The sequence below is a fragment of the Pocillopora verrucosa genome, chromosome 11 (genome assembly GCF_036669915.1).
Source record: "Pocillopora verrucosa isolate sample1 chromosome 11, ASM3666991v2, whole genome shotgun sequence".
Lineage (NCBI taxonomy): Eukaryota > Metazoa > Cnidaria > Anthozoa > Scleractinia > Pocilloporidae > Pocillopora > Pocillopora verrucosa.
The window spans coordinates 15,961,501-15,989,315 of record NC_089322.1 but is presented as its reverse complement, the minus strand read 5'-3'; the positions used below and the strand labels follow the sequence as shown (position 1 = coordinate 15,989,315).

Sequence of the window (27,815 nt, the reverse complement as noted above, 5' to 3'; positions counted from 1 at the left end):
AAAACATGCGTATCGTTAATGCATACGAACTGGCATCCTGTCGGATGTTTCTTTTGACTAAGGGAAAATGGGCAAGAATTTAGTTTAATGTCGGGAGAGAGGTCGTTTTTGAACCTTTTCTGCGATAGTCGAACACCGTTAGATTCAATAAGAAACAAACTTGTGACACTAATTTATTTTGTCATTGTTCAATGCCCGAGTGTTGGGACGACATGGTACAGTGCGAGGGATTTAAGACTATATATAGAATATAGTCGATAGGTTTAATGTTGCTCTAAAAGAAGTATGGGAACTAGTCGAGATTCAAGATTATATTCAAGATTAAGATGGCTGAAGTAAATTCTTCAGCTAGCTGGCTTGGAAGAGATAAGCGTTGACTTCAAGATAAAAGCACAGGAAACTTAGCATTGTATTTTAAAGGAGAGGTAGGGTTTAGAAAAGCACTCTTTTTTCTTTTCACCAATGAAACGTTATTACAAAGATAGAATACTTACCAAAGTTTCAGCCTCCAAAGTGCTTTCTAACCATATGAAATCCTTACTCGAAAATCGAGCAATAACGCCGCCATCTTGGATAGGCCGCCATCTTGCGTGACGTCATTGAGCTCAACCTTGCGGTGAAACAAACATGGCTGCTGTTAAAGCGTATAACTTAGAGCCAGAACGTGTCCTCGAGGAGAACAAGGTGTCCAATGACGATAGTGATACGTCTGAAGCGTTCGTAGTGAACTCAGAAAAACTCTAAGAGAGTGTATCTGTTGTCTCAAACAGCCTGAATCGGAAAACAGGTTTACGGAATTTTTTTTCTCGAACTTTGTCCTTTTCGGCCCTTCAATATGCTTGCTATTAGGCATCACCTTTGAATTTACGTGATCAAGACTAGTTCTGAAGACCCCCTTTGGGAATCGAGCCTTACCAGAATCTAGCATATATTATAATTTTTTCATGTCAGACCTGACCATAACAAAGGTTCGAATTTTCTCAAGCTTGACGATGTGAGATAAAGGCGAGTGCAGGACATGTAAGAAAAAAAGCTAACTTTTCTCCAGGGAATAAAATAAACGGCCAGAAGCTTTGATATTTTTTTACATTGCATCGCTTTAATAAGTAACGATGTTGCACAGCGTTAAGAGAGCATCACCGCTGAGGCATCGCTTTGTTGCTTTTGATATTATTGGAATGTGTGCGTCGCGTTGTCACTGTGACCTAAATTCATTTCCAATTCCGAAAAAAAAAATGACGTCAAACATCAAAAGTGTCAAAAATAATTTGAGATAATATATGTCCAAGAAATTGACCGAGGAAGGATTGGGTTCGACGACAAGCCTTACAAAGACTCAGCAAAGCGAGGTTTAAAAAAAAAATTAAAAAATGGTCATAAGCCAATCAGAGAAGTGAAAAGTATTGGAGCGGATGGCACATCAAGGAAACAAGGAAGAGTAAAGAGACTGGACCCGAAAAGGAAGTAGATATATAGATGAAATAACCCGCAAGATAATTTATAGAACGTTTGCAAGAGAGGAAGGTCGGAACTTGAATATTTTAAACGCTCTTCAAATCGGCTGACCAGGATACAGAGGATGTACGATAAAAGAACATTTGTGTTGTCTTCAACTTTGTTTATGTTCTTTATTCAAACACCATCTACATCAGGTTAGTAAGATTTTATTGATGTGCTTGTACGAACATGAGTATTTGATATTGTATGACCGATAAATCCCCCTGCCATGGGAGATTGTCTTATCATAGAAGAAATAACTACATTGCACAACTGTTACCAAAGATCTTTATGGTTGTTATTTCCAATAGTCATACATCAGCAAACGAACTACTTCGCGTGAAAACGTATTGCTGCGATAGCATTCGCGAACGTTATCGCTGTTTGTTGTTACTTCTGTAGTTTTGCAATACTCTGTATTGGTTCTTTTCTTCTTGAAAAAGCCTGTGTAAGATTGGCAATAAATGATACGGAGAGCGAATGATTGTTTTCGTGTTCGAAAGCCGCTTTGATTCCTTACATCCCTGCGGGCTTACTTAATTCAGGAGTAACTTCATGCGCTTGATGTAAGCAAAGAATTGTGTTCAAGCACTTATCGAGAAATGCTTGCCAAAAAAAAGTATTCCAGAAATTTCAGTCGTAATTTGCTGATGGATTAGTTAGTTGTTACAGCACTCTTCTTGCGAAAAAATCGCAATTAATACTATTATCGACGAAACTTTTGTAGCGGAAGTATATTGTGAAATTTCAGTGTCTCATGCCTGTGATTACGTTGTTGAACTTCGTTCACCTTACGTAATAATTTATAATAATCGATTTATTTTTACTCTTAACAATTTGTCAGTGACAATAGCGATTTTATTAATTTGGTCGCAAACTCGGTAAATCTTGCATAACATGCTAGAATTCAATAGAGCCGCCTGTCTGAATTGACGGGTTGGGTAAGCGTTAATTTTAGAGACTAAAAACAAAGCGATGATACTCTAGATAATTTGTCAGTGACAATAGCGATTTTATTAATTTGGTCGCAAACTCGGTAAATCTTGCATAACATGCTAGAATTCAATAGAGCCGCCTGTCTGAATTGACGGGTTGGGTAAGCGTTAATTTTAGAGACTAAAAACAAAGCGATGATACTCTAGAAGTGACATTCATTGTATGCCTAAATTTTAAAATGCCGTGTCGATGGAGCATAGCAAAAACGCATGTAAATTAACGTCTCTCCTTACGGATTGTATCGACCATTAGTGTTTGGCAATGTCGTTATTTAGTTCAGTGTAGCATTTTTTAAATTTTTTTAACTGTTTGATTACGAGAACTGTACAGTGTAGCTGAAAAAGATTTTATCATCCGAGACGGGCGAGACAATGGGGGGTTATAATGCTATCTAAACGCAATAAAGTTTCGTTGAAGCTATCAATAAGTTGTTTTTACGTTTCGAGATCAGCATAGATAACACGATTCCTTAGCATCAAAAACATTTTGAGAGACAAATTTACATGTTAAGAAGGCACCTTCTTAATTGCATCAAAATATGCTAGGAAGGAAGACAAATTAAACAATTCAGTGTAGTCAGCGTTTGGCTTTTGAGTTTTAAGCTCAATGCCAGGTTTAAATAAAAGCCTGACCTAATTTACAAGCCCTTCTGGAACCCCGTCCTTTCAAGAGCACCTTCCTGGCGATATTTTCCGCTTACATTTGTACGTATCCCAGCGCTGATGGCGCCTTTCGTTCCATCATTCGTGCGTCGCACAGCTATGGAAAACAGGAAAACACGCCGGTGATGCCTTTAGCCAAATTTTGCGTAAACTCGCTATAACCTATTTTTAAATTGTTAGCTTTTCAAGATCTAGTCGAATACTACCCTAGCATTGCCATGTCGACGCGCTCGATTGTAAACAGGGACAAAAATTCATTAATTGTCGCCTGATTGTTTTCCAACAGTACCGTCGCCTGTTTGGTTAGGGACAAATGTCGCCGTCGCTTTTTGTTAGAATAAAAATGTCGCTGTCCTACTAAATATAGCAATAGATTAATTTCTGACGTCACTAATTAACAAGCCGATCGCACGACAACGCACGATTGTAAAGGTAACCATGCATTGCATGGAATGAGGAGGTGATGGACGCGATGGAGACCAAAGAAATTAGGCGAACAACTTTTTTCAAATGCAAGGTCTGAAAAGCAAAATTCACCGTATGGAACATATATTCATCTGAAACAGCATTTTCTAAATTCGAGTGTTTTTGACCTAATACGGAGACACAGTACACTTTCGAAAATCATTAAAGGAGAGCTTTGTTTGGTTAGAAGGATACGCCTGCAATAAAATTTCTTCTTTGAGCGATTCTTTGAGCGATTCTTTGAGGTCCACTTTTGACTTTCAATTAGGTGGTGCTGCGTCGGTAGGAGAGTATAAAAAGATCATTTCAGTCTCATCAAACGAGTTGATAATGCAAATTGGCCAACGTAAAGAGATTCAAAGCTGACTTTCATCGGAGCGAGTGGCGAAAGGCTAACGCCCGAAACGTCAACTTTGAAACTCTCTACGGTGGCCAATTTACATTATCAATCCAGATGATAAAACCAAAACTTATCTGTAAATATATTTCACATAGAACAATAGTCAATTGAGTATCAAAAGTAGTCCAGGATCGCTTTGGTTTTACAACACTTTACTTCGTGATTGGTCCAGAAATCTAACGTCATCCTCTCGACCAATCAGATGCATAATTAAAAACAAATGCGACTTGGTCATTCACGTTTTCCCGCGCTTCAAGCATTTAGCAAATGATGATGTAAACCTTTTTTTCTGATTGGTTGCAGCGATTGCTTTGGTTTTGGGTTTTTTGAAATGCAATTAAAAACTTCCCAATAAGGTAGGAATCGTCACCCAACCTATATTGGTGTAGGATGGAGTTTTAAAAGCGTTTGTACCCAGTCCCTCACTCGTTTAGACCATGAGCATAAATGAACTATTTCGTAATAATACTTTTCTTTGATTTCAGAAGCTTCGCTGATCGCTAACTACGACATCATGAGATGTTACGAAGTTGACATTACATTTCACTATCAGATTGACGGAGGACTCACAAATAGCACCATAACAAATACCACAGTGCAGTTTTCTTCTCTTTTTCAACAAGTGCCAAGCCTCCTCTTACTTCACCCAGGGTGCAGTGGTGTCGTGATCACAAGGAAAGATATACTCAGCTCTCTACCGGGAGTGAAAAGTATATTTTTTACAATACCGATGATATTCACTGCATCAACAAATGTAGTAGATGGTCAAATTTCAACAAAGATTGCAGCTTGTATAAGTACCCTGATGGTAAGTTATAAGGGATTTATTGACAGCAAAACTCCGAGTATATCCCAAAATGGCACTCATACTACGTACAATACATCCACTATATCAGAGAAGCGATCCTGCTGTGGTGGGAATATACCGCCGCCCTGTTGCACCGTGGGCTCAGTCAATGTGTCAAGTAGTAAATGTGGTAAGTTTAAACAACGTATGGATTTTATTTGTAGTAAACCCATGGAGAGTTGAGCAGTTAAAAATATTGATCCGTCTCTAAACTGAGTTCTTTCTCCTTTCTTCAGGTTGTTTGCCAGGGTTCCATTTTTTTCCTGGCAGTTTATGTGAGCGTTGTCCTTCAGACACCTATCAGGACGAACAAGGTCAAAGTTCATGCAAGAAGTGTCCAGGAAGAAAACAAACATTTGGAAAAACAGGAATGACTAGCAATTCCGGCTGCCTTGGTGAGCCTTAAATATCAGGGAACGTGTCAGTGAAATAAGGTTTTAGAAAAAAGAAGAGCGCACTTGAGCTCGAATATACTTTCCAGTAGCCGTTCCGTTTTCTTCATTTCTCTGGATTAGCATCAATATCATTTTCACAGTTTATTTTCTTTTATCCGGCATATTTAGTGCTGTTTGTCTCCTTCAATGCCTTTTCACTGAAAATGTTGTGGTAGATTCTTCTTTTCCATATTTTGCACAATTGGTCTCAAACAAGTTTTCAATTTACTTTCGAAAGACCAAAACTAAAGTAAACCCAGCGACAAACCAGAACTAAGGTTTACATTATCAGTAGCCAATGGGAACTCAAAGTGAAAATAACCAAACTGCTTGAGAGTGCGTCTTGCATCTGATTGCTTGAGAAGATGGTGTGACTTTCTGGACCGATTACCGAGCAAAGTTAAGTAAAACCAAAGCAGTCTTAGATTACTTTCGAAACTCAATTGAAAAATTGCTCTATTGACCATGGACCATCAGGAACTGAGTTTTGACGGGCAACGACTGGTCAATATTTATCGCGGGGGTGGGGGGAGGGGTCGGAAGATTTGGTTTTGTCACGATAAAGTTTACTAACCGCCCTCCCGCTGGGGGCTGGTCCCTTCTCACTGTACTTCGTGTTTCCTTGCAGACCCTCCATTGATTGGTAACTACGACGTCAAACGATGCTATGTACTTGACGTCATATTCAATTACCGAATCCCAGGAGGCCTTACGGTCAACGCCACCAGAAATGTCATAGGGGAGTTTCAAAGTCTTTTTCTGGTTGTACACAATCTATATCTTTCTCTTCTACCATGCAAAGAGGTGATAATCACAATCGGAAATATAACATCATCTCCACCAGGAGTTAGTCTTGTTTACTTCCGAGTACCACTTACTTTTACAGCATCAAATAACATAGCTGATGATCAAGTGGCTATAAATGTTACAACCTGTGTAAACGCTGCAAATGTCTCCTTAAAAGGATATCTAGACCGAAGTGCACCAAACATAACTCAAAACAAAACCACATACCAAATTAACCAACCATCTTCATCGGAGAAGAAGTCATGCTGTGGTGGGGATATACCGCCGCCCTGCTGTGCCGTTGGCTCAATCAAGGTTTCAAATACTAGTTGCGGTAAGGATTTTCGTTTCTATTTTGAAAGAAATAAACATTCCACCAATAAAATGATACACACGGTTTGTGCAGCGGTATTAGTACTGAACGCAAGCGCGGAAAATTTCCAAAAGTGTCCTTGTCCCTAAATCCCTCTCCTTGACACTGGACAGAATCTTGGTTTTTTTTTGCCCTCCAACGTTTTAGACAAATTGTGTCACTTTTTCAGGTTGTTTGCCTGGATTTCACCACGTCACTGGCCGTTCGTGTGTTCCTTGTCCTTCTGACACTTATCAGGATGAACAAGGACAAAAGTCTTGTAAGACTTGTCCAGCTAATACAGTAACATTTGGTAAGACAAGAATGACACACAAGGCCAACTGCACAGGTATGGGTAGCCACAAAACTGCGCTAAGGTTCGTTTGACTTTACATACACCTTTCCTATCCTATCAAACATACGAGATTGCTTCGTTTTCTTTTTAGATACAAATGCTGTGCAAATTCACGACCAAGTAGTTTTCCTGCTTCAAAACATCAACTACGAAAAGATAGTCGCCAATGCTCCTTTTACTACAATTCTGACTTCCCTTCCTAACAATGTCCTTGTCCCTTAATCCCTCTCCTTAAAAAATCCTTTGACACTGGACATCTTTGTGTTTTTTTTTTCTCAAACGTTTCAGAAAAATTGTTTTACTTTTTCAGGTTGTTTGCCTGGATTTCACTTCGTCACCGGCCGTTCGTGTGTCTCTTGTCCTTCTGACACTTATCAGGATGAACATGGACAAAAATATTGTAAGACTTGTCCAGTTAATACAGGAACATTTGGTAAGACAAGAATGACAAACCAAGCCAACTGCACAGGTATGGCTGCAACAAAACTGCGCTAAGGTTCATTTGACTTTTCATACACCTTTCCTTTCCTATCAAACATTTGAGACCTGCTTCCTTTTTAATTTTTAGATACAAATCCTCTGCAAGTTAACGACCAAGTAGTTTTCCTGCCTGAAAACATCAACAACGAAACAATAGTCGTGAATGTTACTGTTACTGCAGTTCTGGCTTCCCTTGTTCGACCATTTAAGTTTTACGTAGATAATGTCACACAGCCACGACTACTGTCACGCGAGGTGTCAAGGCGAAAGCGGCGTCGTATTGAAGTTGATTCCCAGTGTGCACACCCTGAGCTCTGTCCTCAAATGTTAGTCGATCTCTGTTTTAAGGCAGGTGCCGTCAAACCAGAGAATTATTTCTGCATTCATCGATTCACTGGACGAATAAGGGTAACGCAAGACTTTGTCTTCAAGCAAGGTGAAGTATTTGATTTACAAATACGCGTGACGGACAGCGACCCAAGGGGAATAACCGAAAACACAGCCAAAGTCAAACTCATTTCTGGTGACCCGTGTAGGAACGTCCAAGCGATTTATGATGAAGCCGTGAAATATTGCATCAAGAATTCAGAATCTGTCGATGGAGGAAAGAAGTGCTTGAGTATTCAGTGCACAGAGACTGCCCATGAATGGAAAGAAGCACTTAACAGTGCAAGTAAAGTACCAGAGAAAGACTGCTCAGCTGATCCCTATAATCTTACAGTGCTCATCCGCGAATACCCACGTTGTGGTAAGTAGTCACGTGTTGTAGAATCTACTCTATCTTCTGATCTTATCACTCAACACGTGTTCTTTCTCAGAGAGCACGTTGCGTGACCAACAAGTAAAGACTTCTAAGGAGACTGGAATCGACTCCCAAAAACAGTAACTTTGAAGAGTATCGATGGATACAGTTTGTTACTCTCCCCTCCCCCCTTCCCTTTGCCGTCCACACTAAATGTCCGAAAACACTGATGAAAGCGACAGAGTGTTGTTTTTCACGTCACCATTTTGAGAAGCATCCGTTTTTACCTGTCCACAAAAGAAACTGGGCGTTTTCAAAAGACTCCACTTTTGAAATCGTCTTGGACAGTGTTCATTTTATTCCCTTTCATCAGGTGTTTCGGTGTGGACGAAAGAGAATGGGGCTATATGACCGCCGTCAGACAAGTTGATTGCTGTTGACCTGTATGTATTGCAGATTGTTAACTCTCCGAGATGTGTTTTTCACCAAAGATGTACATTTCGGATTTAATGCTGCAGTCAGAAATCCTAAATGTGCATTACTTATATCCACAATTCAGAGCTTTGATAAGAGATCTGAATCGTCTGTTGCAAAATTTAAACAAGATAAATTTTCAGATCGGAAATTTATTGTTAACTACAGGTACTCACTTTAAATCAACTCAGTCGTTGACTTCTTTGGATTGACTCGAATTCTGCAACGTGCTTGGCAATTGTAAATTAAAGTTGCTTATTGCTAAAATTTATGCTGGGCAAACTTTAAATGCTACGTTCTCTCAGATTCCCTTATGGCATCTTTTAATCTTGAAAATATGGTATGGCAAAATTTGAACTATTTCCTTCTCATTTCAGCCGTTTATCAGCTTGTGAACGCAGAAGTGTTTCCAGTTGTTACTTCTCTTAACAGGCTAGCCCTTTACAAGTACAATTTGTGCAGTTCAATATGCGTTGTCGGATGCTGGCCTCCTCTAACTACGGTTCTGTTTTGAAAGCAGCTTCAAACTCTTTATAAACAACATTTAGTGCTTTACTCACCCTTCTAGTCTTTATCTTAATAGGTCTCTGGAGTTGTTGCTGTTGGTAAGTATGTCAACATCGAATATGGCGTACGCATGTGAGTTAGAGATTATCCACCTATAAGATATTTGAGGCTGCTAAGGGTCGCCGCTTTGGATTTGAAGCAGCGTGCATTTTAGAGATCAGAAGCAAACTCTTTGCAAACAACATTTAGTGCTTTACTCACCCTTTTAGTCTTTATCTTAATAGGTCGCCGGAGTTTTTGCTGTTGGTAAGTATGTCAACATTGGATATGGCGAACGCAAGCGAGTCAGAGATTATCCACTCCTAAGACAGTGGAGGCTGCTGGGGTCACCGCTTGGGATTTGAGGCAGCGTGCATTTGAGAGGCGATGGAGACGTCAGTGGCTGATAAAACTCCGTTTTCTTCCCAACAAATAAAATAGGGACCTTTAGCAGTTAGGACGGCAACACCAAAGAGGACGTAGATTTAAAAAAATGAATATTTATTTTTAGTTGGAATTTCGCGAATGACTGGATGTGTTTACCATCTCTTACGGCGCACATCTAGCCCCGGTTTTTCGAAGCTCGGATAACGCTATTCACTGGATAAATCTCTATCTGGTGGATAACACTATACGTTTTTCTATCACTTATCCGTTGGAGAGCGATTTATCCATTGCATATCATTATCCGCACTTTACACAACTGGGCCCTGGATTTAAAACATTTGCATCAGTTATAGTTTAGGAATACAATAAACTTGAACCTTCTTGAGTTTATTTAGAATGCTGACTCACGAGTATCTGTGTCCAAAATGGAGAAACTGAAAAGGAGGTTGCTTCGGATCTCTTCGGAACGCCTTCGAAAATGGAAGCAAGTTTTCGGTTATCATATGGTACTATGCGACATATTTTAAAGGTAAAATGTCACGTCCAGGACTTCACGAAAGTTGACAGGTATATCGTTACAAAGGTGATCGCATGAAAGAAGTTATCGCTTATGAAAGGCCCCTAATATAGTAAAAAAAATTGCCACCACTGAGAAGTGGTTGCTAGGAAAGGTTCGACTGTGATGCGAAGGTATTTTGTGACAGCGCTAACTCGTGTCACGTCATCTTAACGCCGCTGACCTTCTCTCGACTAAAGCAAACATTCCGTTGAAGATAAGGAAGTCAATGGAAGTTGGCAGGTTCTCATGAATTGAGTTGCAAAAAGGGATTTGTGCAAATAATTGCTGTGATTCGAAGGCCATTGCCCACAATTTACTCTCTTCTAATCATCGGACAAACGAATGAAAGAAAAATCGAAACCTGGGCAAAGCAGTTTACCATCCTTATCTTGAAGGCCTATTTCCTGACTCTTATTTTGTTTTTTGTTTGTTTGTTTGTTTTGGTAGGGAACGGCTATACACAGGCTTAAGGCTTTCTAAGCTGAATTTTTGAGTTTTAGTAGTTTGTCGGAGCGAATGAGCGAAACGCTCGAAACGTCAGCTTACAAACTCTTTACGGTGGCCAATTTTCATTATCAACTCAGTTGATAAAATAACATTATCTTGTAACACAGCCCCACCGACGCAGCACCAGGGCTTCTTTAGAAACTTATCCCCCTTTGTACCCAGGGTAGACTTGTGATAAGGCCAAAAGTAGTAATTTGATGCGTAAATTTTAAAGAAATTTATGAGCCGGCGTGAAGCGTGACTTACCTCCTGAAATATACGTAACCCTTGAATTTTTTTCTTTAATGTGGTCACAACCTCAAGATTGCACACAGGAAGAGGGATTTGGATTTGTTGTGACACGTGAATCGCCGTTTGAAGCGTACGAGACGCGATGTTTTTTTTTCTAAAATATTGCGTAAAAGTAGATCAGGAACCCCTCTTCTACCTACCCCTTCCCTAGATAAAAAAATCTAAAAATTAATAAAGAATTTGTCTGGCATGCTCCAGTGTCAGTGGTTTCGTCCTTGCAGCGGCTGCTTATTGCTTTAATCTTTTATTTTGTTTCTTCACTCGGAGAAAAGAGGAATGTGAACAATTTTCTTGGCTCTATCTACTGTAGTGAGCAAAACTACTGATTAGTTATTGATTGGCGAGTATGATTTTAGAAAATTGTGCCTAGTTTAAATTTTGATGTTTTAAAGCTCGAGGATAGAAAATTCTTCATACCGGCGGTTGGCGATAGGAAATCGGAGGGGGGGGAGGGTGGCAATTACCCATCCCCTCCCCCCTATTTCGATTCCAATTCTATATCAAACAAGGCAGCATGGAAAGGAAGGAACAATGATGATAATCAAACGTGACTGCCCGGAGGAGCATCCCCTATAGCGCTAACACGCTCTCTACCTTGAAATGTCTGCACTGCAGGCTGATGAATCCCAAGAATAAAATTAACACCCAATCTTACTGGTCATCTGCATCAATTGTGTAGGATACAGGAAGCATGTACGATAGTTTATCAAAAGGCTTCCTCTACAGAGTCGTTATAAACAGAAAACAGTTGACATCTTCGAACTCATGTAGCCTTGTATAGAGCAATTTTTCTATTGAGTATCGAAGTAGTCTGAAATTACATTGTTTTTGCTTTACTTCACACTGTTATTGGTGCAGAAAACTCGCGTTACTTCCACGACCAATCAGATGCAAAAGTAAAACTAATCACCACTTGGTCGCCCGCATTTTCCCGCGCTTTAGGCATTTGGTTGTTTTTACTCTGAGTTCTCACTGGCTCTTAAAATATTATCCATCTTCTGATTGGCTGTTGTAATTACTTCGGTTTTGGTTTCGCGACACTCAATCAAGACGCACTTTATCACGCTTTAGTAAATTAGTTGTCGTGCTCAACATCACAAATTCACCACTCTTACATCCATCAGGAGAAGTGCGGCTGTCTCCTCTCTCAATAACAACTGCGCTCGTTTGGAGACTACTTTCGTTTCTTCGTGTTCTTTCATTACCCGAAAACAGTAGAAGAATTTCTGTCAGAATTCAGCCAGGAAGATTACCTTTAATCTGTTTGCGTAATATAAGTAAACTCTTTAGAATGGCGCTACTCAAAAGCAAAAACAAAAAAGCTTTATTCTTTGTTAGAGAATTCGTATGCTGACCGGCTAAAAGAGTTTTACGTTGATAGCAGGAATGTGCGGTAAATGTTGATAAAACATCATTTTCTCCCAACATTCTCCATTTAGGAGCTACAGCCATTAGAGCCCGCGATGTTTACCTGTGCGTGACGAGCTACGAGAAGAGCGATGTTTATCGAAAGTAGCGTATCTGGCTTCACTGTTAGCGATACAGAAAGTCTATACAGTTCTCACCAACAATCTGTGGCAAACTTGTTAACCTCAGTCCTCAACAAGGATTTTGAAACTATAACTTTATGTTAGTCAAAGCGATTGTACGCCAACGCTCGAAACGTCAGCCTTTAAAGTCTTTACGGTGGCAAATTTACGTTTTCAACTTAGTTGTTAACACTAAATTACCTGTTATTCTGGCGATGACGAGACTGGTCACGTGTCACCTTATGAAACTCGCCCCTTTGTAATTGGCTGACGAGTGCTTAGGCTTAGGCTTAGGCGCGAAACTCAGAGTAACAGAGAATCGATGCGTCCTCTTTGATTCTTTCACTTATATATACTCAGCTCTGCTACCACAGTATTGAGCACTTTATGCCAAGGTAGACTCTACCCCCACATTTATATATACATATATTTATATGTGATAGAATAGGATCTTTATCATTATTCTTTATACTTTATCTATCCATTAGAATATTTTGATTTCACAAACATTTCATTAGAATTCACATATAGTAGATCTATATACATCATTTTATAACTTTTAAAGCATTTTAAATTTATTTTTTATAATTATTATTATTATTATTAGAAATAGATATGGACCTCGAGTGAGATTCATATGTTTTTAATGGTCCCTAATATGATATTCTTAACTCGTGTATTTATATATTTGTTTACCATAAGTAGGTTAGATTTACTTTTCTATTTCTTTTTATAGTTTTTATTATTATAATTATTATTATTTTTATTATTTATGAGACTACTTACTTGCTAATACTGCATGTACGAAGGTAACGAATGGCCGGAATATCCTGTTTTTGGACCCTCTGATCCTTCTCCCAAAGCTTTTACGGATCCGCAGAAGACTGGGAGCAAAACCAGTGAGAGTACTCCAACTTGTCAACATCTAAATCGGTCGCAAACTAGACGAATTATATACCAAAATAAAGCGAATTTCTTGCTCCATTCGTATGTGGCAGTATAATTGAGATTTGAACATGCGCGAAAGAACTAGGACCCATTCTTACGCGCTAACCGTGATACGACACTTTGAACGCCTTCGAAAATTGCGTTATCGTAATTTTAAAACATGAATTTTGACCCATTAAATCCTAAAGTTTTGGTGCTTCAAAATAACTTCTAAAGTAGCTTTAATATATTTTTTAAAACTTTGTTGGTAAAATCAATCAATATCAAAACTTCTCTTAGTAATCGAGCCAAAGGTTCCAAATTTTGTGTGTTCTTGCGTCAAACAGTGGCGGAGATATGGTCGCCGAGACTTAATATGGACTTTTGTTAACGGTGAGTTTAACATGTTTTCTTTAATATCGTCACAGCCTCAAGATTTTCCCGAAACCTTGCACACAAGAAGAGGGATTTAGAGTTTTCGTGACGCGTAAATCGCTGTTTGAAGTGAACAAGACGCGATAATTTTTGTCCAAAATAGTGCGTAAAAGTGGATCAGGAACCCCTCATCCACCCCTCCCCACCCTCTTTCCTAAATACAAAATTAAGAAAAAAAAGAAAAAACTCGTCTGGCATGCTCTATTGTTAGTGGTATGTTTAAGTTCGCGTGCGCTTAACCCTGTAACTCCCAGATCAAAGTTGTAATTCTCCTTACAGTCAACTATACAATTCTTGTAATGTTAGTTGAAAGAATTTAGTATTGGATCAACTAATTATCCCCAAATTGATATTTTTCTTTATTCTCATCACTTATCTAGTTGATATTGCATTGATATTGTAAGGAGAAATTCTGTCTTGGTCACTCATGGGAGTTATAGGGTTCAGATTTGTTTCAGATTTGTTTCAGATTTGTTTCAGATTTGTTTCAGACCTGTTTCATTGTTCAAGCCGTTATGAGTCGACCTCATTCCTTTTCAAGGAGAGACCTAAAGGTCATTTCCGGCTAAGTGATATGCCTAAATATGAGGCATTGTTGTTTTCCAAACTAAAAACCACTGCAAAGATGATGTGTTCGGAAGGAACTTTGATGCTGATTTTAAATGTATTCGTCTTTGTCTTTGTTATATCAAGCCAATCGACAGCAGGTAAGAGACACTTTATGTGTTATACTTTGCACAAATTTTACATGTTGACAAGGCACCCTCTTAATTGCATCATTGCTAGGAAGGAAGTCAAAGTAAGTTCAAGGTCGGGTTTGAATAAAAGCCTTACCTAATTCACAAGTCCTTCTAGAACCCCGTACTTTCAAGTGTGCCTTACTGGCGAAATTTTCCGCTTACATTTTTATTGAAGTACCGATGTATGGCGCCTTTCGTTCCATCATTCCTGCGCCATATAGCCATGAAAAACAGGGCGACAAGCCGGTGATGTCTCTAGCCAAATTTTGCGTAAACTCGCTATAACCTATTTTTAAATTGTTAACTTTTCTAGATCTAAATTTAGGATTTTGTGTCCCCTAATACGGGAACACAGTACACTTTCGAAAATCAGTGAAAGAGAGCTTTGTTTAGTTAGAAGAACAGGTCTGCAATAAAATTTCCTCTTGAAGTGATTGGTTAAGGTCCGACATTGACTTTCAAGTAAGCGGTGCAGTGTCGACTACTCTCTATGAACACATTCCTAAATAAAAAATGAAGAATTAGGACTTGTCTCGCCATGGCATGTTCCAGTATTATTTGTATGTTTAAGTTCGCTTGAGCTTAAGATTCTTTTGTGCTTTGTGTTCATTGTTTAAGAAGTCAGGAATCAACCCCATTCCTTTTTAAGGAAAGACCTACAGGTCATTTCTGGCTAATTGATTTGCCTCAACTTATGGAATTGTTATTTACTAAACTAAACACTGCTGCAAAGATAATGTTTTCGAAAGGAATTTTGATGCTATTTTTAACTTTATTCGTCTTCGTCTTTTTCGTTATACCAAGTAAATTGACTGCAGGAAAGGAGAGACTTTGGATGTCATCCTTTGCACAGAGTCAATTAAGGATCCGCGATCATCCGAGACGGGCGAGACAACGGGGGGTTGTAATGCAATAGAGTTTCGTTGAAGCTATCAATAAGCTGTTTTTACGTTTCGAGACCAGCATAGATAACATGACTCCTTAGCATCACAGACATTTTGAGAGACAAATTTACATGCTGAGAAGGCACCCTCTTAACTGCATCAAAAATATGCTAGGAAGGAAGAAAAACTAAAGAATTCAATGTAGTCAGCGTTTGGCTTTTAAGTTTTAAGTTCAAGCCGGACCTAATTTACAAGTCCTTCTGGAACCCCGTCCTTTCAAGAGCGCCTTCCTGGCGAAAATTTCCGCTTACATTTGTACGTATCCGAACGCTGATGGCGCCTTTCGTTCCATCATTCGTGCGTCATACAGCCATGGAAAACAGGACAACAATCCGGTGATGCCTTTAGCCAAATTTTGCGTAAACTCGCTATAACCTATTTTTAAATTGTTAGCTTTTCTAGATCTAGTCGAATACTACCCTAACATTGCCATTTCGATGCGCTCGATTGTAAACAGGGACATAAATTCATCAATTGTCGCTTGATTGTTTTCCAACAGTACCGTCGCCTATTTGGTTAGGGACAAATGTCGTTGTCGCTTTTTGTTAGAATAAAAATGTCGCTGTCGTACTAAATTTAGCAATAGATTAATTTCTGACGTCATTAATTGACAAGCTGATCGCACAACAACGCACGATTCTAAAGGTAACCATGCATTGCATGGAATGAGGAAGTGATGGACGCGATAGAGATCAAAGAAATTAGGCGAACATATTTTTTCAACTGCAAGGTTTCAAAAGAAAAAAACACCGTATGGAACATATATTCATCTGAAAGAGCATTTTCTAAATTCGAGTGTTATTGACCTAATACGGAGACACAGTACACTTTCGAAACTCATTAAAAGAAAGCTTTGTTTGGTTAGAAGGATACGTCTGCAATAAAATTTCTTCTTTGAGCGACTCTTTGAGGTCCACTATTGACTTTCAATTAGGTGGTGCTGCGTCGGTAGGGGAGTATAAAAAGATAATTTCAGTTTCATCAAACGAGTTGATAATGCAAATTGGCCAACGTAAAGAGATTCAAAGCTGACGTTCATCAGAGTGAGTGGCGAAAGGCTAACGCCCGAAACGTCAGCTTTGAAATTCTCTACGGTGGCCAATTTACATTATCAACTCAGTTGATAAAACCAAAATTTATCTGTTAATATATTTTATATAGAACAATAGCCAATTGAGTATCATAAGTAACCCGGGATCGCTTTGGTTTTACTACACTTTACTCTGTGATTGGTCCAGAAATCTAACGTCATCCTCTCGACCAATCAGATGCATAACTAAAAACAATTGCGACTTGGTCATTCGCGTTTTCCCGCGCTTCAAGCATTTAGCAAATGATGATGTAAACCTTTTTTTTCTGATTGGTTGCAGCGATTGCTTTGGTTTTGGGTTTTTTGAAATTCAATTGAAAACTGCCCAATAAGGTAGAAATCGCCACCCAACCTACATGTGTAGGATGGAGTTTTAAAAGCGTTTGTACCCAGTCCCTTACTCGTTTAGACCATGAGCATAAATGAACCATTTCGTAGTCCTCTGTATTGGTTCTTGACATGAAATGGCCTGTGTAACATGGATTGGCACTAAATGATACGGGGAGCGAATTCTTTTATTTGCATGTTTTTGTGTTGAAAAGCCGCTCTAATTCCTTAAATCTTTCCGGGCTTATTTAATTCAGGAGTGACTTTACTTCATGCATGTGATGTAAACAAAGAATTGTGTTCATGCAAAATGTTTGACTAAAAAGTTACGCCAGGAATTTCCGTCGTAATTTGCTGATGGGTTAGTTAGTTGTTACAGCGCTCTACTTGAACAAAAATCTTAATTAATACAATTATCGACCAAACATTTGTAGCGTAAGTGAGTATATTGTGAAATTTCAGTCTCTCGTGCCTGTGATTATGTTGTTCAACTTCATTCACCTTACGTAACAATACACAACAGTCTGTTCAATTTATTTTTACTCCTTAAAATTTGTCGATGGGAATAGCGATAGTATTTGGGTCCTAGCGTGACGATGCGGTTTTTGCAAACTCGGGAAATCTTACATAACATGCTGGGATTCAGTAACGCTGCTTGTCTGAGTTGACGGGTTGGGTAAGCGTTAATTTTAGAGACAAAAGACAAAGCAATGAATATTCTAGAAGTAAATTCATCAAATGTATGAAAAGCCGTGTCGACGGAGCATCTCGAAAATGCATATGATTTATCGTCTCTCCTAACAGATTATACGTATCGTTAGCGTTTGGCAATGTCGTTACTTAGTTCATTGTGGCATTTTTAAAATTTCTGCATTCCAAAATGTTTAATCACGAAAAGTGTGCAATGTAGCTGAAAAATATTTTAGTTCTTACTTTAATGAAAGGAATGACAGCAATGTACATTAAATGATCATAAAAAATTTTCCATGTTTGTGAGAAATCCTGTTAAGAGCGATGACGTCATTAGCACCCGGACTATTTCCTCGACTGACAGAAAATATAAATACATATGAGTAGATAAATCCGAAATAATATTGGAAAATTGCTCCTGTGTTGTTTTTGTTACTGAGGCTACTATGCCACAAGACTTTTCAAATTTTTAGAGTGAAACAAAGTATGTCTCCACTGTTGTAGTAATTTTTTTATCACAAGGGGGGTGGGGTGGTAAAAGGGGTTGATGTCAAAAACCATGTTGCTACGCTTACTTTCATTTTACACTACACCAAATTCCTGGACGAGAATAGAGCCATCCTACCGGGAGGAGCTTTTAAAAAGGAGGAATTTAGAATAGCACAACCAACATCCCACTGAAAAAATTGAAGAACAAAATGTCTGACCCACCTCACCCCCTTTAGAATGAAAAGCTTAACTCGAATTTTTCCTGATCTAAAGTTTTAGTTTTTGATGTGCTTCAGTAACTATGGGAGCTAAAATGGATGCTAATATCTTCATTTAAGAAATTCAGTCCCCTTAAATGACAATCTCTGACACTTACGTTTTGAAACATCCAAAATGTCTGATCTAAGTTCTTTAAAATATCTGTGTTGGCTGATCTTCCTTCCTCGCCAATTTCTTCTGTCATACTCCGAGATCAAAGCGTTTAGTGCTGACTAAGATTGAGACGCATAATCCATTGGCTGTTTTAAGAGAAAAATTACTGAAAATGGCTGTATCGTATGATTTCGAAGCAGCTCTTAAGTTTCAACCAGGTGTCTCCCGTTTGCCTGATAGAAAGGACATCTGTATTAGAATGATACATAAACGCAATCATCCGCAAGGATTATACTATCTGTGTAAAGGAAATTTGGTTGAGTGACTAATGGCAGCATAGAATAGGAACTCCCCGCTACCTTGCTTTCTGAGTATTGCTTCATTTAAGTTTTACCTCAACAAGTTCTTTTTGCGTCGAAATATAAAAAACGAAACCAACTTCGCAGCGCTTTTTAAACAGAAAAAGACGATTGAAACAAAATTGACCCATCCAGACTTTTTAAAAAATAAAAGAACACAGTCTGTCTGTTAAGGCAAATCGATTACTTTACCCATTGTAGTCCTATAAATCTAGAAGCTCTCCTGTTTTAAAGCGAATGAAAAACTTTGTGCCTTTATTTTTGGCAGTCAACTTTTTCCATCTGGGATGTTTTAAAGACTATCCCATCCGTGCCATACCAGAAGTACTTGGCGTCTGGAGGCTTGAAAGCAATGCAACTCAGAGATGCGCGCAGGCCGCAAAGAGGGCTGGGTACTTAGTGTTTGGAGTGCAGGATGGAGGGGAATGCTGGTCAGGACCGCTGGCTCAGGAGACGTACAAAAAGTACGGAGCTTCGACCAGTTGTGTGGGCGGAACTGGTTGGGCCTGGGCACAAGACGTGTACAGGATTGTTAGTAAGTGATAGACGTGTCGTCCTGCAGGTCCTTCCATTTGCTTGACATCTCTGAAAAAAGGGTTTTTTTAACGCTAAAGTTCTCTTCGTACGTAATGCTCTCAATATTTCGCGTGAGATACAAGAATTTTCCATGCAAAGTGAATTACAAATCACCAGAACACAAACATTAATGTTCTCTTCTAAGGCTCACAACGTACTACAGATGCGCGCAAATTGCAAATGATGTGATAATGTTATCACACTCACCTGGCGACAACTGATCCACTCCCGTTCCCCTTGAACATACCCAAATATAAAACCCCAAAAATACATCCCCACCGGCGATGAATAATTTCTTGTCCCTGAGAACTAAAATAAAAACAAGAAAATATATCTATACAAGAGTCTTTGTTGTATGTTTTAGTTGGTCATTTTAAACAAATTCTGCGTTTTTTTCTGTGATTTCAGATGCTTCACTGATTGCTAACTACGATGTGAAAAGATGTTACGAGGTGGAAATCACATTTTATTATCAAATCCGAGGAGGTCTTACAAGTAGCACCATAAATAACACCAGAAAGACGTTTTCTGATCTTTTAAGCAGAATGTCCAGCATTCTCTCGTCTCTCCCCGAGTGCAGTAATGTCACAGTCACCAGGAAAGATATAATTAATTCTCCCCCAGGGGTGAGAAGTGTTTTTTTCAGAATACCACTGATATTTACAGCATCTACAAGTGTGCCAGATTATGAAGTTTCCAAGGAGCTTACAGTCTGTATTAGTACTCTATCTGCCTACAAACAATTTTTAGACTCAAGTACTCCAAAAATAAAGCAAGGAAATATAAGTTACTCCAACTACAATTTATCCTCAATATCAAACAAGACATCATGTTGTTGTGGGGATATACCGCCGCCTTGCTGTGCTGTGGGCTCAATACGGATTAACAGCACCAAATGTGGTAAGTTGCCAACAACCAATAACCAACACAGCGATCAAACATGAGGCATGCGCAAATTAAATAGTTTTGGCCAGCCGTGCGCCGGGTTTCCGCGCAAAATTTTTAACGGGAAATGTTAAGACACCACTTCCACTCGAAATTCACGAAAATGAATTGAAACGTATGGATTCCTTTCTGCAGGTTGTTTGCCAGGGTTCCATTTTGTTCCTGGTAATTTATGTGAGCGTTGTCCTTCAGACACCTATCAGGACGAACAAGGTCAAAGTTCATGCAAGAAGTGTTCAGGAAGAAAACAAACATTTGGAAAAACAGGAATGACTAGCAATTCCGGCTGCCTAGGTGAGCCTTAAATATCAGGGAACGTGTCAGTGAAATAAGGTTTTAGAAAAAAGAAAGAACGCACTTGAGCTCGGATAAACTTTCCAGTAGCCGTTCCGTTTTCTTCATTTCTCTTGATTAGCATCAATATCGTCTTCACGATTTATTTCCATTTTATCCGGCATATTTAGTGCTGCTGTCTACTTAAGTGCCTTGTCACTGAAACTGTTGTGGTAGATGCTGATTTTCCATATTTGCACAATCGGCCTCAAACCAGTTTTCAATTTACTTTCGAAAGACTAAAGCCAAAGTAATCCCAGCGACAAAACAGAACAAAGGTTTACATTATCATTAGCCAATGGGAATTCAAAGTGAAAATAATCAAACTGCTTGAGGGTTCGTCTTGCATCTGTTTGGTTCAGACAGTGTGACTTTCTGAATCAAATACAGAGCAAAGTTAAGTGAAACCAAAGCAATCTTAGATTACTTTCGAAACTCAATTGAAAATTGCTCTATTGACCATGGATCATCAGGAACTGAGTCTTGACGGGCAACGACTGGTCAATATTTATCGCGGGGGTGAGGGGAGGGGGGGGGGTCGGAAGATTTGGTTTTGTCACGATAAAGTTTACTAACCACCCTCCCGCTAGGGGCTGGTCCCTTCTCACTGTACTTCGTGTTTCCTTACAGACCCTCCACTGATTGGTAACTACGACGTCAAACGATGCTATGTACTAGACGTCGTATTCAATTACCGAATCCCAGGAGGCCTTACGGTCAACACCACCAGAAATGTCATAGGGGAGTTTCAAAGTCTTTTTCTGGTTGTACACAATCTATATCTTTCTCTTCAACAATGCAAAGAGGTGATAATCACAATCGGAAATATAACATCATCTCCACCAGGAGTTAGTCTTGTTTACTTCCGAGTACCACTTACTTTTACAGCATCAAATAACATAGCTGATGATCTTGTGGCTATAAATGTTACAACCTGTGTAAACGCTGCAAATGTCTCCTTAAAAGGATGTATAGACCGAAGTGCTCCAAACATAACTCAAAACAAAACCACATACCAAATTAACCAACCATCTTCATCGGAGAAGAAGTCATGCTGTGGTGGGGATATACCGCCGCCCTGCTGTGCCGTTGGCTCAATCAAGGTTTCAAATACTAGTTGCGGTAAGGATTTTCATTTCTATTTTGAAAGAAATAAACATTCCACCAATAAAATGATACACACGGTTTGTGCAGCGGTATTAGTACTAAACGCAAGCGCGGAAAATTCCCAAAAGTGTCCTCGTCCCTAAATCCCTCTCCTTGACACTAGACAGAATCTTGGTTTTTTTTCCCTCCAACGTTTTAGACAAATCAGGTCACTTTTTCAGGTTGTTTGCCTGGATTTCACCACGTCACTGGCCGTTCGTGTGTTCCTTGTCCTTCTGACACTTATCAGGATGAACAAGGACAAAAGTCTTGTAAGACTTGTCCAGCTGATACAGTAACATTTGGTAAGACAAGAATGACAAACAAGACCAACTGCACAGGTATGGGCAGCAACAAAACTGCGCTAAGGTTCGTTTGACTTTACATACACCTTTCCTATCCTATCAAACATTCGAGATTGCTTCGTTTTCTTTTTAGATACAAATGCTGTGCAAATTCACGACCAAGTAGTTTTCCTGCTTGGAAACATCAACTACGAAAAGATAGTCGCCAATGCTACTTTTACTACAATTCTGACTTCCCTTCCTAACAATGTCCTCGGTCTTAATCCCTCTCCTTGAAAAATCCTTTGACACTGGACAGAATCTTTGTGTTTTTTTTTCTCAAACGTTTCAGAAAAATTGTGTTACTTTTTCAGGTTGTTTACCTGGATTTCACTTCGTCACCGGCCGTTCGTGTGTCTCTTGTCCTTCTGACACTTATCAGGATGAACATGGACAGAAATATTGTAAGACTTGTCCAGTTAATACAGGAACATTCGGTAAGACAAGAATGACAAACCAAGCCAACTGCACAGGTATGGCAGCAACAAAACTGCGCTAAGGTTCATTTGACTTTTCATACACCTTTCCTTTCCTATCAAACATTTGAGACTTGCTTCGTTTTCTTTTTAGATACAAATCCTCTGCAAGTTAATGACCAAGTAGTTTTCCTGCCTGAAAACATCAACAACGAAACAATAGTCGTGAATGTTACTGTTACTGCAGTTCTGGCTTCCCTTGTTCGACCATTTAAGTTTTACGTAGATAATGTCACACAGCCACGACTACTGTCACACGAGGTGTCAAGGCGAAAGCGGCGTCGTGTTGAAGTTGATTCTCAGTGTACACACCCTGAGCTCTGTCCTCAAATGTTAGTCGATCTCTGTTTTAAGGAAGGTGTTGTCATACCAGAAAGTTATTTCTGCATTCATCGATTCACTGGACGAATAAGGGTAACGCAAGACTTTGTCTTCAAACAAGGTGAAGTATTTGATTTACAAATACGCGTGACGGACAGCGACCCAAGGGGAATAACCGTAAACACAGCCAAAGTCAAACTCATTTCTGGTGACCCGTGTAGGAACGTCCAAGCGATTTATGATGAAGCCGTGAAATATTGCATCAAGAATTCAGAATCTGTGGATGGAAGAAAGATGTGCTTGAGTACTCAGTGCACATTGACTGCCCATGATTGGAAAGAGGCACTTAACAGTGCAAGTAATGTACCAGAGAAAGACTGCTCAGCTGATCCCCATAATCTTACAGTGCTCATCCGCGAAAACCCACTTTGTGGTAAGTAGTCACGTGTTGCAGAGTCTACTCTATCTCCTCGTCTTATCACGTAACACGTGCTCTTTCTCAGAGAGCGCGTCGCGTGACCAACAGGCAAAGACTTCGAAGGAGACTGGAGTCGACTCCCAAAAACAGTAGCTTTGAAGAGTATCGATGGATACAGTTTGTTACTCTCCCCTCCCACCCTTCCCTTTGCCGTCCACACTAAATGTCCGAAAACACTGATGAAAGCAACAGAGTGATGTTTTTCACGTCACCATTTTGAGAAGCACTGATCCGTTTTCACCTGTCCACAAAAGAAATTGGGCGTTTTCAAGACTCCACTTTTGAAATCGTCTTCGACAGTGTTCATTTTATTCCCTTTCATCAGGTGTTTCGGTGTGGACGAAAGAGAATGGGGCTATATTCACCATAAGCCCCAGTCTTACCGCCGTCAGACCAGTTGAAAACTGCTGACCCGTATTGCAGATTGTTAACTCTCCGAGATGTGTTTTTCACCAAAGATGTACATTTCGGATTTAATGCTGCAGTCAGAAATCCTAAATGTGCATTACTTATATCCACAATTCAGAGCTTTGATAAGAGATCTGAATCGTCTGTTGCAAAATTTAAACAAGATAGATTTTCAGATAGAAAATCTAAATTGTTAACTACAGGTACTCACTTTAAATCAACTCAGTCGTTGACTTCTTTAGACTGACTCGAATTCTGCAACGTGCTTGGCAATTGTAAATTAAAGTTGCTTATTGCTAAAATTATTGCTGGGCAAACTTTAAATGCTATGTTCTCTCAGATTCCTTTGTAGCATCTTTTAATCTTGAAAATATGGTATGGCAAAATTTGAACTATTTCCTTCTCATTTCAGCCGTTTATCAGCTTGTGAACGCAGAAGTATTTCCAGTTGTTACTTCTCTTAACAGGCTAGCCCTTTACAAGTACAATTTGTGCAGTTCATCGTCCGTTGTCGGATGCTGGCCTCCTCTAACTACGGTTCTGTTTTGAAGGCAGCTTCAAACTCTTTATAAACAACATTTAGTGCTTTACTCACCCTTCTAGTCTTTATCTTAATAGGTCTCTGGAGTTGTTGCTGTTGGTAAGTATGTCAACATCGAATATGGCGTGCGCATGTGTGTTAGAGATTATCCACCTCTTAGATATTTGAGGCTGCTAAGGGTCACCGCTTTGGATTTGAAGCAGCGTGCATTTTAGAGATCAGAAGCAAACTCTTTGCAAACAATATTTAGTGCTTTACTCACCCTTTTAGTCTTTTTCTTAATAGGTCTTCGGAGTTTTTGCTGTTGGTAAGTATGTCTTCATAGTTGAATATGGCGTACACAACTGAGTTAGAGATTACTGTTTTCTCACATTCCCACATAGCATCTTTTAACCTTGGTAGCATGGTGATAATGGCAAATGGCAAAATTTGAACTATTTCCCGTCTCCTTGTAGCCGTTTATCAGCCTGTGAACGCAAAAGTGTTTCCAGTTGTCGCTTCTCTTAATAGGCAAGCCCTTTACAAGTACAATTTGTGCAGTTCATCGTCCGTTGTCGGATGCTGGCCTCCTCTAACTACGGTTCTGTTTTGAAAGCAGCTTCAAACTCTTTATAAACAACATTTAGTGCTAAACTCACCCTTCTAGTCTTTATCTTAATAGGCCTCCGGAGTTGTTGCGGTTGGTAAGTATGTCAACATCGAATATGGCGTACACATGGGAGTTAGAGATTATCCACCTCTTAGATATTTGAGGCTGCTAAGGGCCACCGCTTAGGATTTGAAGCAGCGTGCATTTTAGATGCGATGGCGACGTCAGTGGCTGATAAAACTCCGTTCCCAACGGAAAAATAGGGACCTTCAGCAGTTAGGACAGAAACACCAAAGAAGACGTCGACTTAAAAACGAATGTATATTTTTAGTTGAAATTTCGCGAATGACTGGATGCGTTTACCATCTCTTACGGCGCCGTAATTTAACCTTAGCATAACGTAGGAGAGCGGCGTTGAGTTCCAAATGGAAACTTAATAATTTGCCGTCGAGGTTTCCTTTCTCAGACCACGCAAATTTCATTTGATGATTTCACGTTGTTATTTTACAGAGGACGGCCAGGAAATCTACACAGTTTTAATACGCACGTGCTTAGCTATTGTTCTGCTCATTAGATCTTTTGTTTTGCCAAGTTCTCGTTGCCGTCACCGTCGTGGTTTGCTGAAGGTCCCTAATGCATGCGTGACCAGGACAAGTCTTGTAAACCAGGGGAAAGAGGTTAAAAGGCGAAATAAAAGTTCTTGAATGCTGCTTTCTACATATCTGGCCCCGGTTTTTCGAAGCTCGGATAACGCTATTCACTGGATAAATCTCTATCCGGTGGATAACGCTATATGTTTTTCTATCACTTATTCGTTGGAGAGCGATTTATCCGTTGCATAGCATTATCCGCCCTTTACACAACTGGGCCCTGTATTTTCAAAGCATAAACATTTGCATCAGTAATAGTTTGGGAGTAAAATAAACTTGAACCTTCATGAGTTTATTTGGAATGCTGACTCACGAGTATCTGTGTTCAAAATGGAGAAACTGAAAAGGAGGTTGCTTCTGATATTTTCGGAACGCCTTCGAAAATGGAAGCAAGTTTTCGGTTATCATGAAGTAGTATGCCACATATTCTGAAGGTAAAATGTCACGTCCCAGACTTCACAAAAGTTGACAGGTATATTAGAGAAGTTATTGCTTATGAAAGGCCCCTACCATAGTTAAAAAAATTGCCACCAATGAGAAGTGGTTGCTTGGGAAGGTTCGACTATGATGCGAAGGTATTTTGTCACAGCGTCACCTCGTGTCCAGTCATCTTTAAGCCGCTGACCTTCCCTCAACTAAAGCAAACATTCCTCTGAAGATCATAAATGATGAACTCACATTTGATGTACGGAGCGCATGATCACCAATCGCTCGGACGGGGGGGGGGGGAATATAGTCGATAGGTTTAATGTTGCTCTAAAAGAGGTATGGGAACTAGCTGAGATTCAAGATTATATTCAAGATTAAGATGACTGAAGTAAATTCTTCAGCTAACTGGCTTGGAAGAGATAAGCGTTGACTTCAAGATAAAAGCACAGGAAACTTAGCATTGTATTTTGAAGGAGAAGTAGAGTTCAGAGAAGCTTTTTTCTTTTCACCAATGAAACGTTAGTACAAAGATAGAATACTTACCAAAGTTTCAGCCTCCAAAGTGCTTTCTAACCATATGAAATCCTTACTCGAAAATCGAGCAATAACGCCGCCATCTTGCGTGACGTCATTGAGCTCAACCTTGCCGTGTAACAAACATGACTGCTGTCAAAGCGTATAACTTAGAGCCAGAACGTGTCCTCGAGGAGAACAAGGTGTCCAATGACGATAGTGATACGTCTGAAAGACTTAGAAGTTTGAACTGATCGGCTGCGTTCGTAGTGAACTCAGAGAAACTCTAAGAGAGTGTATCTGTTGTCTCGAACAGCCTGAATCGGAAAACAGGTTTACGGAATTTTTTTTCTTGAACTTTGTTCCTTTCGGCCCTTCAATATGCTTGCTATTAGGCATCACCTTCGAATTTACGTGATCAAGACTAGTTCTGAAGACCCCCTTTGGGAATCGAGCCTTACTAGAATCTAGCATATATTATAATTTTTTCATGTCAGACCTGACCATAACAAAAGTTCGAATTTCCTGAAGCTTGACGATGTGAGATAAAAGGCGAGTGTAGGACATATAAGAAAAGAAGCTATCTTTTCTTCAGGGAATAAAACAAACGACCAGAAGCTTTGATATTTTGTTTACATTGCAGCGCTTTAATAAGTAACAATATTGCACCTCATTAAGAGAGCGTCACCGCTGAGAACGAGGCATCGCTTTGTTGCTTTTAATATTATGGGAATGTGTGCGTTGCGTTGTCATTGCGACCCAAATTCATTTCCAGTTCTGACGTCAAACATCAAAAGTGTCAAAAAGAATTAGAGATAATTTATGTGTCCAAGAAATTGACCGAGGAAGGATTGGGTTCGACGACAAGCCTTACAAAGACTCAGCAAAGGGAAGTGCGAAAAAAAAATGAAAAAATGGTCACAAGCCAATCAGAGAAGTGAAAAGTATTGGAGCGGATAGCACATCAAGGAAATAAGGAAAAGTGAAGAGACTGGACCCGAAAAGCAAGTGGATATTTAAATGAAATAACCTGCAAGATAATTTATAGAAATTTTTGAAAGAGAGGAGGGTCGGAACTTGAATATCTTAAACGCTCTCCAAATCGGCTGACCAGGATACAGAGGATGTACGATAAAAGAGCATTTGTGTTGTCTTCAACTTTGTTTATGTTCTTTATTCAAACACGATCGACCTCAGGTTTGTAAAAATTTATTGATGTGCTTATGAGCATTTGATCTTGTCCGACCAATGAATCCCCCGGCCATAGAAGATTGTCTTATCATGAAAGAAATAACTACATTGCTCAATTGTTACGAAAGATCTCTCCAGTTGTTATTTCCCATAGTCATACATCAGCAAACGAACTACTTCGCCGGCGTGAATA

The 27,815-nt window shown here is 39.4% G+C and overlaps 2 protein-coding genes across 2 annotated transcripts; both read left to right on the top strand.

Annotated features, from left to right (window-relative positions):
* Positions 1 to 1,506: 1,506 nt before the first annotated feature.
* LOC131794967 (uncharacterized) lies at positions 1,507 to 10,688 on the top strand. The gene is made up of 8 exons (XM_059112525.2): positions 1,507 to 1,652; positions 4,506 to 4,997; positions 5,104 to 5,262; positions 5,930 to 6,421; positions 6,630 to 6,788; positions 7,105 to 7,263; positions 7,363 to 8,022; positions 9,074 to 10,688. Exons 1-8 carry the CDS (start codon positions 1,580 to 1,582, stop codon positions 9,097 to 9,099), a joined length of 2,220 nt encoding a protein of 739 aa, XP_058968508.2. The 5' UTR covers positions 1,507 to 1,579; the 3' UTR covers positions 9,100 to 10,688.
* Positions 10,689 to 14,261: 3,573 nt separating this feature from the next.
* On the top strand, positions 14,262 to 26,050 carry LOC136276995 (uncharacterized). Its single transcript, XM_066158560.1, has 8 exons — positions 14,262 to 14,378; positions 18,951 to 19,217; positions 19,667 to 20,158; positions 20,339 to 20,497; positions 21,167 to 21,658; positions 21,865 to 22,023; positions 22,341 to 22,499; positions 22,597 to 26,050. Exons 1-8 carry the CDS (start codon positions 14,297 to 14,299, stop codon positions 23,262 to 23,264), a joined length of 2,478 nt encoding a protein of 825 aa, XP_066014657.1. The 5' UTR covers positions 14,262 to 14,296; the 3' UTR covers positions 23,265 to 26,050.
* Positions 26,051 to 27,815: the final 1,765 nt, after the last annotated feature.

Excerpts from the sequence above, each read along its gene's own strand:
- LOC136276995 (XM_066158560.1), top strand. The coding sequence starts at position 14,297 with ATGATGTGTTCGGAAGGAACTTTGATGCTGATTTTAAATGTATTCGTC. Across the intron at positions 21,659-21,864 it reads GGTTTCAAATACTAGTTGCG|GTTGTTTGCCTGGATTTCAC; the intron begins GTAAGGATTTTC and ends TCACTTTTTCAG. Across the intron at positions 22,024-22,340 it reads AAACAAGACCAACTGCACAG|GTTGTTTACCTGGATTTCAC; the intron begins GTATGGGCAGCA and ends TTACTTTTTCAG.
- LOC131794967 (XM_059112525.2), top strand. The coding sequence starts at position 1,580 with ATGTACGATAAAAGAACATTTGTGTTGTCTTCAACTTTGTTTATGTTC. Across the intron at positions 7,264-7,362 it reads AAACCAAGCCAACTGCACAG|ATACAAATCCTCTGCAAGTT; the intron begins GTATGGCTGCAA and ends TTTAATTTTTAG. Across the intron at positions 8,023-9,073 it reads CCGCGAATACCCACGTTGTG|GTCTCTGGAGTTGTTGCTGT; the intron begins GTAAGTAGTCAC and ends TTATCTTAATAG.